The following is a 12,010-nucleotide window of genomic DNA, read 5'->3' on the forward strand; positions in this document are numbered from 1 at the left end:
CTTTTTCATGGATAAGAGATCATCATTGAATGTAACAGCCTTCTATAATTATTTTCTTTCATGCTCGATATCATCAAAATAAAAAAAAATTGAAAGAACTATGCCACATAAAAGCTTTAGTTATGTTCAAGCAACATTATTTGAAAGGCAAAAAAAATCTCTGCAGCATTATATAACCACTCCCATTTACCAGAAGCAGAGAAAAGCAAAGACTAGAATGTACACTACATATGCACAATTTGAAACACGAGTAAAGAAGCAAAGGACCCAGGACAAGGCTCCCCACACTTTGAGCTACAAAATGGAGAAAGAAAAACATTCCCTAACAGAAGAACATATTTTACTAGCAAGATCCAGAGACTAGCTTCACAGTGGAATTTTGAGAAAAAAAGACTATTTTGGCTCCCCAAAAAAATAAATTACAGAGCAAAGCTAACCTTGTGCCATGGGTGTGCCTTAATTTGAGGAAACCTAAAATCAGTATAATTTGGATTCATACAACGAATTTCTTCTCGAGTTGGTGTACCAAGAACCTGAAAGTAAACCACATTAGACCATTACACAAGCACAATCAGTTTCTTGCAAGTTCTGACTTCATCTTACATAAAATGTACCTTTATAATCTCCACCAACTGGTCAACGGCATTCTCTCCGGGAAATAGTGGCTGCAAGTATATCAGATCATGAGTCAATTAAATATCACAATATAAAGGACCAAAAAAGAAAAAGTAAAAAAAAAATCCCAAAAGGGAAATGGCAAATAACCTGTCCCAAAAGAAGCTCGGCAAGGACACATCCAGCTGACCAGATATCAATGGAGGATGTATACTCAGTGGCCCCAAATATGAGTTCCGGAGCACGATAAAACCTTGAGCAAATGTACGAGATATTTGCTTCACCCTTCACCTGATGTAGGTTAATAATCACAAAAAGATGAGCACACTCATTAACAGGAATAAAAAAGGTCCTTAAATTTACATGAGCAGCACAGCTCCTTTAATAAGCCTAAAACTTTCATAATGGAACACTGGGAAAAACGTCATCAACTACAAACTATTACATATTGGAAACAGTAGTGGACTAAACTCCTATAAATAAATACATACAGAAGTATATAAATACAACAGATTATCCACACATCAATGTGTAGTTACCATAAAAGTGATGCATTATGTTCTTTACTTGTTCTTTTACAAAGGGTTGTTATCAGATCACTTATAGCACATATAAATTGACATTCTACAAATTTGTGGAGCAAAAAAAAAAATTTTTTTAAGTATCAGTGGGGGCATATCTATTAATTTCTAAGCTAAACAATTGTTTATTGAATTTCTATATGTAAAATTGAAGGTTTCCTTTGGCCAACGGGGGCAGGTGCCCCCACAGGCCATAATCTAGATCTGCCCCTGGATGCTGGACTGTTTAACAGAAGACTCAGGTGATGCATAAGTATGAAATAAGGTTCTAAAGACGCTCACAGTACATCAACATGCAATAGGTTATGAGGAACTTAGCTTCAGCGGCCAAAAATTTATGTACCAATGTAGCGTATCAGTACATTTCAACCAAAGACAGAAGAACTTGACAAAGAAACAGCAAAGCAAAGGGCAAAGGAAAGAACACTGAAATTATAGGATTTGCACTTACTAGCACTTTCGCACTTCCAAAATCACAAATCTTCACTTGGTGACTAAGAGGATCAACCTGAAAAGACAAGCAATGACTGTCAAGGAAAGGAACAAAGAAAAAGAAACAAGCACACTGAAGTCGAACATGAAGACAAGATATACCAAAACGTTTTGGGGCTTCAAGTCTCTATGGCATACTCCAGCAACATTATGCAAATAAGCTAGACCTCTGAAAATCTGAAAAACAACTACAAATTTAGCTTCACTCAAGCACTACAGAACCCTGCAAATATACTAGCACGGAAGCAACCCACATACTTGGTAGGTGTACAGTTTAACATAAATCAGTGGCATCGTCTGGTTGATGTTGCTATAATGCTTTAGAACCCGATACATTGACTCAGGGACATACTCCATTACTAAATTGAGAAAAAGCTCATCTTTACTAGTAGTTGAAAAAAAACAATGCTTTAGAGACACCACATTTGGGTGATCCATTGTGCGCATTAACTGCAATTCACGATTCTTGTATCTCCTGTCCTGTAAAACCTTCTTTATAGCCACAGTTTCTCCAGTTTCCAGACATTTTGCCTACATGAGCATGCATAACCCCAGAAATTAAAGCAAAAGATTAACAAATGAAAGATTAGTATAATTTTGTAATCCACATACCTGGAAAACAATTCCAAAAGATCCAGTCCCCACAACCCTCTCTGCCATGTAACTAACAGTCTGCAAAATGAATCAAGCAGTGGAAACAAGTTTTCAATAATCTCTTGAGCAAAATTGATCAGATCATGTCAAAGTCTTACGTAGTTATCCAACAAGTAATATGATTAATCAACAATTCCAAAAAATGCAAAGCAGAGTTGGCAAAGCTAATATTGGACATACAGAAAATGCAGCCTCAGTGCTACGGAATGAAAATAGGCAACATCAACAAATGCAATTGCAACCAGTTAATAAGCAAACAAGAACCACAATTCTACCTGCTTGGGTTCTCCATTCTTGCCCCCAATAGTCGTTGAGATTATGTGACCAGTAACTGTATCATGACCATCCATAATAGGAGCAGACATTTCCTGCCACAAGTATGAAACCAAGATGCTAGTAAGAGCAGTTTTGAAGTACACAAATTTTAAGCAACAATACAGTTCAAAACACTAGCTTCTACCCCAAGAAGGTAACATAACTAAATGGCACATCAAAAACAACATATAAACAATTAAACAAAAATTACAAACAACCTAAAGTATGCTGATTAGAGGTGACACTTCAGGAATTGTAGCATTACAATTTTGGAATAAAAAAGTCTAATCAAAGGATAGACTATACAAAATCAACACAAGTCAAAAACAGGGAAAAGAATCACTTGAATGATACTATGAGATCCAATGAATATGTTAAAAAGATCAAATATCAACCTTTTGGAATCAAGGCTCACTCTAGCACCTCTGCCACAACTACCTCCCCCTACCCCCGGGGGCCCAAAAATAGACCAAAAAAAGCAACTAAAACAGTACCCAGAGACAAAGGTCAGCTGGGATCAGATCAAGAAAAGAACTAAAACAGTAAACTTTAAGTAGAATACAGATCAAGCCCCTCTCTTGGCTATCCAGAAAATTGACCATAAACCAACTTCATTCACCTCGACAGACTTACTTAAAAAGAGGGATTTCCTCAGAAGGCACTAAAATTAACTTAAACTACAAATTTGAACCAAAATTTAGCTAGTCAAACCATCAGTTTCTAAAAATAGGATCTTTTTTCCAAGTCAAGAGCTACATCATTCCAACAAAATTCAAGAAATCTAAACAAGAAGAATGCTACCTTTGACTTAACTTCCTATAAAGTTAACTCCAAAAAGAAAAATAAGGAAAAAAAAAACTCCACGACTCTGTAACTAATTATCAGCAGAAAGAAACAAGACTGAACATTTTGGAATTAAAAAAAAAAGAGAGAAAAAAAGTGAGAATGTGAATTGGAATGGTTACCTTATCGTTAGCCATGATTTTAGATCGGAAAAGGGAAAGGAGGAAAAAAGAAGAATAAATTGGGAAATATAATTGGTTTTTTTTGTTGCTATTGTTTAAAGCTCATAATTGTCGGTTGGAAGAAAGGAAAGAGAGGGAAAGGTCAGAGGACCCCATCAACCAAACAGCATCCCATGTGATTCCAGCTCTCTTCTTTTTGGTGTTTCTCCTCCTACAGCTTCTCTTCGGGAGTGAAAATGGGAAATTGTGAAAGCGCCCCAATATTATTAGGAAATTGAAGCATTGCCGGGATAAATCCTCTAGTATTCTTCAAGTAAATTCCTAGTTGGTTGTAATTCTGATATACTAGAGGATTTGAAACCCGGCAGAATTTTTCGTGTGAGAGTAGTGTTTCTCGTGTAATGTGTTGGGAAACACTTTTAAATATTTGAAATTTTAGTAACATAATAAAAATTAATAGTAATTTTTTTATGTAAGCCATTATTGCAACGTACCTAATATTCAATAATGGGAATGAAGAATTAATGAGTCATTTAGAATAAAGTAAATGTCACGTTGAGACAAGAAAAGTAGAAAAAGACAAACTCTTTCCTTGAAATATAGTTAAATTTTGAAAATGAAATCTTACTAATTGTACATAGCTCGGGCAAACTTTAATTCAAAGTAAAGTATAATTATTTTTCATTAAATAGTTGAGCTCAAATCAAGTAAATTATCACTTAAGTCCAACTGGGCTCAGTTGAAGTGTTATACTTTATCCAGTACAAAAAAATTTTTTCTTGAGGAGAAACCTTTTTTTTTTTTTTTTACACTTTTAGCGTGTTTAATTAAAATGTACAGCTACTTATAATTATAAAGAGCTAAAATGAGATTAATCTTTTGAAACGAGTCAAGCATGGCCTTATAACATGATTACATGCTATGAGAGAACAAAAAGACGAAAAATTGCACAAATAGGCCCTCATATTTATGACCAATCATTCTTTAGTTACTCGCATATACAATGATGCACTTGGGTCCCTAAAATAATTTATAACTCAAATTTTGGTCTCCGATACCATTTGCTTGAGCAGTTGACAGCCTAAGAATATGCAAATAATTTAGGCAGAGAACTGCATTTTACTCTGGGTTTTGTTTCAACAGAGTGAAAAAAACATACATGAACTTGTCTAGATTGTGAGTTTTTGATGAAAAATGTTTGAAATATTCTCAAAACATATTTCTCAATTATTTTTTTTATTTCACACACATTACATTACTATAGTATTTTTTTTCCCTATAAAACTCCTAAAAAATGCAATCAAAACAAGGCCAACTTTTTTTCCATGGGCGAAAGTAGCATAAGAAAGGCAAATGCTTTATTTTTTGTAAAGGAAGTTCAAAATTCCCATAGCCCCTCCTCCAAAAAAAAAAAAAAAAAAAAAAATCTGGGGAAGGGCGTCTTACTCCCTAGGCAAATCCTTTTATGTTTAAAGATAAATGCTACTTTATATATTATTCAATTTATCACAACATGAAAACATTAATGGGTTTGTTTGGATAATGAATTATTTGTTAAAATTTATTTACTTGCATCATCAACACATTTTTTAATCACTTTTTTATTTCACACACATCAAATCAAAAGAGTGCTACTGTATTTTTTTTTTTCAAAAAACTCCCAAATAATCTAATATCCAAAAACACTCAATAGTTTTGATAAAAAGAAAAATCTTGATGAAAATAACAAAAAATTAATTGAATTAAATTTTTCTCTTTGGCCTAATTATCAATTGGAAGATTTGGCTTGTATGAATCGTTATTGGTTTGATACCAATAATAACCTTTCTCAAAAATAATTTACTTTCAAAGGTTTTTATACCTAATAGATCTTGGCTTTTTTAAGTACATTCGTTGCAATCTAAATTTATAAGTTAAGGCACATTTTTAACTCATTCTAACAGTTTTAATACCAAATATGTTACTTTCACAAAAAAAAAAAAGAAAAAAAAAGAGCGATTCTTTTGCTTGTTGCTGCAGAGTAAAGAACATAAGAATATTAATTGTGCACTTATCAATCTTACAAATTTTAAAGTTGTTTCTTTCTTTTCTTATTCTAAAGATTTGAGAAAAAAATTGAAATTAATTGTTAGTTGAATTAGTTGTCTTTTGGAATGTTAATATTTGTCATATACAAAAAAAAAAAAAAAAAAATCCACAGTTTTTGACCTTGTAGAACAAGATAAACATAAGTTTGAAGAACTTTTATTTGCTAATCAATACAGATTATATAAGGTAATTTTGTAGAATGCGATAAACACAAGTTTGAAGAACTTTTATTTGCCAATCAATGCAGATGATATAAGGTGATATGCAACTCTTTTTTGTTTTTTTTTAAGTAGAAGAACTTGAACCCGAAACCTCACACTTACACTTCTTCCCTCCAAATATTATGATGCACAAAGCTTCCTTTTAAGCAAACATAGATATAGGGGGGAGGGTTGGGTTGGGTTGGGTGGTACGGGGGGAGGGAGTGTAAGCAAGAGATCTCGGGTTCGAGTCCTCCCGCTTACACAAAAAGAAAAAAAGAAAAAAAAAGCAAACATAGATATAAAGAGTTTTAAAAAAATTATAACTTCAACTTGCATGAATTACTTATGATGCTTAATAGCAAGACAATACCTAATGTCGTTTATTGAGGTTGGATTTTCGCTTCCGCAATATCGTTTATTTCTTCTCTCAATTCAGTCCCCCAAACAGTGTCTTTCCCAGATTTCACCTACTGATTAACTAGTTAGCGTTCTTTTAATTCATTCGACTTTGGGTTGTAAACATTCTTGTAACCATTATCACGCAATCGTTATTTGTGGAATGCATAAACCTCTTGGGAGTTCGCTAATCGCACCAGCTGATGACAGAAAAATAAACTCCCCCAATTATCCATTTAGGCTTTTCTAGTAGGACTTCTGGGAAGCTGGACTCGTTCCAATCACAGAAGATCACATCTCGGCCGGAATTTAGTATATTTCTGCACCACTGTCGAGGCCCAAAATGTATACTATGAAACACTTTTGTACTTTAAGCTATGGTCAAGAAAGGCCAGCCTTTTTGAACTTGTGTCTGAAGACAAGTAGTGTTCCTTCCAAAAAAAAAAAAAAGCAGTGCTTTAATAAACAAATCGTTTTGCATTAATTAAATGTGTATTGGAACTGGTATAAAATATGATTTACGGAAAACATCTCTTTAGTATGGCCTCGCATGAGATCCCATCAGACCACTTTCAATTTTGAGTTAGAAAATGCAAAAACAATGGCCATTATAATAAGTTGTTTAATTTGAATAATATGCATGAAATGAATAATCCTACTATTATATGATTGGAAACTTGGGCCGTAAGTCTCAACCAACTGGTGATAATATTGGAATCAATGTGTTGGGCTAAGCTCAACATACATCAAGATAAAAAAAAAAGTTTGAATTTGCTTAAGATGGGCTGGACAATTTCAGTATGTTACCAGTGCATTCAGTTTCATATTAACTGCAATTCCATATGGCAATCCATTCGGAATAACGCTGAGTTTCTATGTGAGGAAACAACTTCCTATCAAACTTCTGAAACTTGAGGGATGAAGTTCTGGGCTCTAGGCGATATCAAATCCTGCTGACTATTCCAGATTTTGGAAAAAAAAAAAAGAGTGTCTTTCTTCATTAAGCGAGCAATGGAATTGTTATGACCTGCCTTTATCATACGAGTCATGTGTAGAAATATCGATTGGATGCTAAAGACTGGTTGATAAGGTGGGGCGTCATTGCTGATCAGTGGCGTCCATTGTATAACCGTTTGCTGATTTCTTCAATGCTCTTACTCAGCTATTTGTTAGTTAACCATCTTCCTTGGTTAGTTAACTATTCCTGTGTTCCATATCGAGACATTGTCCCAGAAATCAAGCTAATTTGCTTTATCTGCTACATTGTGGCTGAGATAAAGTCCACAATTCACTTTCGAAGAAGACTTGGGGCTCCAACTATTGAATACTTGAAGTGTAATTGTTGTGCAGACTGGAACTTGGACTTGGACTTGGACTTTTCAATAAGCTGGCATATATATTATCGATATGAATGTGATAAAGAAACGATGGATATCTTCTTCTCTTTTTTTTTGGAATAAAAATTAGTACAAATTAATATCTTTGTTCTAGAAGTGCAATCTCCATCAGTCATGCTTTCTTAAGGAAGAACATAGGCAGGGGATTCCTTTCGACCATGCCCTGCCCGTCCCCTTCTTTCCCAGCCCCATTTGGCCCCCAATGGGTGAATGCTATCGCTATCTCAGTCTTTGCATCCTTCATATTCTTGTCTCCTTTCGATGAATAATCTAATCAAGAACCAACTTTATTTTAAGTAATGTACATCCAATCTCATTTTGCATGTTAAAGACTTAATTTGCATCCTTGAGCTGGCAAAACGTCCCAAATTACCTCATTTCTTGGCACTCTTGATAGAAATAGGCGAAATTAATATGTTTATGTACAATATTTTTCTTCATTGACAGAGGAGAGTAGCTTTATTTTTTTCGTCCTAGTAAGGTTGACTCACCCCCTTTTTTTAATGATAAAGGAGAGCAGTTGGGATGCGCGTAATCCTAGATTTCCATACCTCTCTTAAGAGTGTGAAAGATTGGGATGCGTCAGTGACTTTAGATTGTGAATTAGTTAGCATTCAATTTTATGTTATTTGATTTTATTATTATTATTATTATTTTTTGTTCAAGAAAGATTCTAAATCTTACAAGGATAAAAAAATTTTAAAAAAAAAGAGAATTTGAAAGTCAAACTAAAGATCTCGTGACATTTTTATTAATGTTGTCACCAAATTGAGTTAGGTCATGAAGACGTACGTGCGCAAATATAATTTGCAAAGTAAGAGTATAATAATACTATTGTTTGTGAAGTTGCACCAAAAAAAAAATAGAAAGGTAATAATTAAATTGATAAAAACATTAAGGATACAGAGTGGAATTAGGGCAAATTAGAAATTGCAAGAGAGACGGTCGCAGGGGTTGTAGTTTTGAACTTTGATCCCCTATAAATTTTGAGAAATACTTTTGAAGTCCTCCTCTCGCTGCCCTATAATTTTGGGAGAAAGCCCCATTGACTTCCGCCTCGCCCCCTCCCCAAGCTTTTGCTTTAAGAAGAGCTCTTAAAATTTACTCATCAAATGTTCTTAGATTTTGCATTTGGCTTTAGTTGGTCCACTTTTTATAACTTTCGTTCCTCATTTTGGACAATGCCCTTTAATTGATTTAGTTGTGAATTCTCTTGGATAAAGTATTGCATTTTAATATAGCAGCTAGATCTATTAATAGATGGTCTTCCTTTTGTACAAATTATCTCAAATAATTGAAATTACAATTGGTCGGAAATTCTTCTCGTGAAAATCTATAAGATATATGTGAAGATCATTTAATCCATACTTCCTATTTAAGATCCGAGATTGACTTATTTTCCAAAATAAGAGAGCATAGAGCAACTCATTTGTAGTTTACATAAGTGTCTGCATCTCTTGCTTTATTTCAAGTCATCTTGTGATGACAAGAATTTTCTTCTTTCTTGTTTCTTTTGTTCATTTTGTGTAAACTCAAAGATTTTTTCCCTTCAACATACTTCTACATGTCATCAAATGAAGTTAAAAGATAGGAAGCAAAGATTTTTTACTCACACCTTCAATTTGCTTCTCATTGGACTATATTTGAAAGAGTGGGAACAAAAAAAAAAGAGAGATAAATTTGTATCACTAAATGCGAATGTTAATACCGGCAAAGTAACCTTTTGTATTTGTAGTCACCTCACCACCTTGACGACTATGGCACTGTTTGCAATGAAGACTGCAACTGAGGAAAACGATTGAATGGTGAATTTAAGCAATACAATTTCATAGATTTACGTCTAAGATCAGCAAAATTTGTTTGTATGTCTTTCGGCTTGATTGGGAAGATGAGTATAAAATACAAAATTGTGTTATGTGTGGAATGGGAAGATAATGTTCCGATTATGTGGAAAAATGGCATTGTAGTGTCGTTGTACATCCCAAAGTCTTGGTCGTCTCGGTTTGTCTTAGCCCATTAGCCCAGAATACACGTCGAAGACCAGTAAAAATGTCTTGGAGAAAAAACAGATGAAGAAGTTGAGAGAGCGAGTGCGACCGAAAGTGAGTTGAGAGCAAGTGCTTAATATAGCCACAAAAATTGGTGTAATGAATGGTTGTTCTCGACAGGTGTTGAGTTTGTACAATAATAAATATCTATTCAAATAAAATATAAATTTTGCATATAACGGTGAAAAGGGTCGAATTCATAGGGACTGAAAATAATTTGTTTCTTCTAGAGCACAGAGTAAGGGAGATTTTTATAAAAATGAGAATAATTAAATAACTCAAATAACAAGGCCTAACTGATAAGTTATTAAATTGAAACATTAATAAATAAATTCTAATCACTGATGCAATAATAATTTAACTTATTAACAGATAAATAAAGTTATAACTGTCAAACACGCGATGACAATCAACTTCTTTTTGTTATATTGGTAATTAATGTACGATCGTTAACTACTGTCCTAATCAAGAAATAACCCTAGGTACGACCTTAAAGTTCAATTTTCAATTGCTTTAAGAATTAAAGAAACCCTATTCTAACCAAATAAGACGTTACGAGAGTTATTTTAAATTAACTTATATGTCCCCTGACACAAATCCAATCATGCCAGTTACAATTATTGTAAAGCAATTAAATAATTACGGATTTAACTATTCTAATTGATTTTAGGTTATTAGATTGAATTAAATATCGGACGCCCTTGATATTCAAACAATATAATAGCAATAAGAAATTAAATTAGAGAACGTACGAATACCAGTAATAAAAGAATTAAATATAATCAATTCGATCTCATAATTTTAGATGAACCAAATCCTCTGTTATTTTTTATTAGAATAAAGTGTTTAGTTCATCGTCATGGAAAAAGCCACGCGCGAAATATTTGAGTTTAGTGCTGCAACCATTCTCCAAAAAGTGCGATGAACAAGAAAAGAAAAGACGTCCGTTCATTTCTTATGACAAATGAGAAAAGAAAAAGTTACGATGCTATTTTTTTGGATTTCATCTCCTATAAAAAGATTGTTTCCAAAAAGTCAAGATAACTAACTAAACCGGTGTCCTAATAGAAATAGGAGACTAGTATGCGCTATGGAGCCTGATTTCCATGGCTTCAAATCGACTAAAATTCAAGATTAAAAATCACGTGCCAAATCTCGAGTTTCTGGATATGTAAAATTAGACCTTGATGCACCTACGTCGAAGTGTATAGAAACCTAGTTAAAAACCATGTTCTTAACTTCTTTTTGCTCCGGATCCCTACAAACAACACCAATCACCAAAATAAATAGAATCTACCCATTCATGCAATGCTTGGCCAAAATTAAGGGGAAAACGATCATAAATTAAATGACAAAATGTAACCTATTAGTTCTTTTTGAAAAATGCCCGTATGGAAGGACACGAGCACTTAATGTACTGACTCATATATGTTTTCTTAAAGATCAAAATGGGAATGAAAAAGTTATCCAAATATTCTTTTTAAGTGTAATCTGCATCTTTTTATATATTTCTACGGTTTTAATCTTTAAAAGATTATGTAAAAGGGTTTTTTTAATACTTTCTTCCAAGTTTTTAGACACTTTCTTCCAATTTTGGTAATTTAATTCTTTGATACTTCATTTTTTGCTTGTTGGGTTTAGGCACTGTCATTTTTTATACTTTCATTTGATAGTTTATTTGCTTAAACAAATAACTTTTTGATTAAAAAAAAAAACTTTGGCCCAACAAGACATATGAATCGAGACGGAGCAGTATGGCAGCGTGCAGGATTTTGCTTTATTTTATTGCTTTTCTTTTGATATTGATTCATAAGTGCCAAAAATTTAAGTACCCAAATGGAAGTCGTAGTTGTTTAATTACCAATCTCTTGTCGATAAATTATAGACTTTAATTTGATTCCTGTTTATAGACCTAACATTTTTCTTTCCCAATTTCAGCTGTTCCTTTTATTGTTTTATTTTTGTAACCTGAATTAAAGTAATGGGGCAGTTGGAAAACCATTACTTGATCTTCTTCTTCTTCTTCGATTCTACGTTTGGTCCTTATCATAGTAATTGCCAAAGAGAATACTAGTTGTAAGTCATCCGATCATGAATTTTTGCCCCGAGGAAGAGTCACATCCTTTTGAATTTTTCTTGGTCTAGCATCATCTGTACTTCCAGCATTTCCACATACAAAATCGACAGGCTTACTGAATTAATTAAGGAGGCAATTAAGCATAGTATCAGCCATCCCGCGATCCTGATCGATTTGAA

At 33.5% G+C, this 12,010-nt stretch overlaps 1 protein-coding gene across 3 annotated transcripts; it reads right to left on the reverse strand.

Moving 5' to 3' along the window:
- Window positions 1-404: 404 nt before the first annotated feature.
- Window positions 405-3,774, reverse strand: LOC113755295 (shaggy-related protein kinase eta). 3 transcript variants are annotated; one of them, XM_027299333.1, is made up of 9 exons: window positions 3,623-3,772; window positions 2,618-2,710; window positions 2,301-2,360; window positions 1,947-2,219; window positions 1,791-1,865; window positions 1,648-1,704; window positions 766-906; window positions 615-665; window positions 405-533 (listed from the first exon to the last, which is right to left on the reverse strand). In XM_027299333.1, the coding sequence occupies exons 1-9, from the start codon at window positions 3,635-3,637 to the stop codon at window positions 420-422; spliced, it is 879 nt and encodes a 292-aa protein (XP_027155134.1). In that variant the 5' UTR covers window positions 3,638-3,772; the 3' UTR covers window positions 405-419. The 3 variants fall into 3 exon arrangements, with proteins under 3 accessions (XP_027155134.1, XP_027155135.1, XP_027155136.1); XM_027299334.1 differs by lacking the exon at window positions 3,623-3,772 and adding an exon at window positions 3,053-3,380; XM_027299335.1 differs by lacking the exon at window positions 1,947-2,219 and having other exon boundaries at window positions 3,623-3,774.
- Between the last annotated feature and the right edge of the window lie 8,236 nt (window positions 3,775-12,010).

Source organism: Coffea eugenioides, unplaced genomic scaffold (assembly GCF_003713205.1).
Source record: "Coffea eugenioides isolate CCC68of unplaced genomic scaffold, Ceug_1.0 ScVebR1_13;HRSCAF=70, whole genome shotgun sequence".
NCBI classification, from domain to species: domain Eukaryota; kingdom Viridiplantae; phylum Streptophyta; class Magnoliopsida; order Gentianales; family Rubiaceae; genus Coffea; species Coffea eugenioides.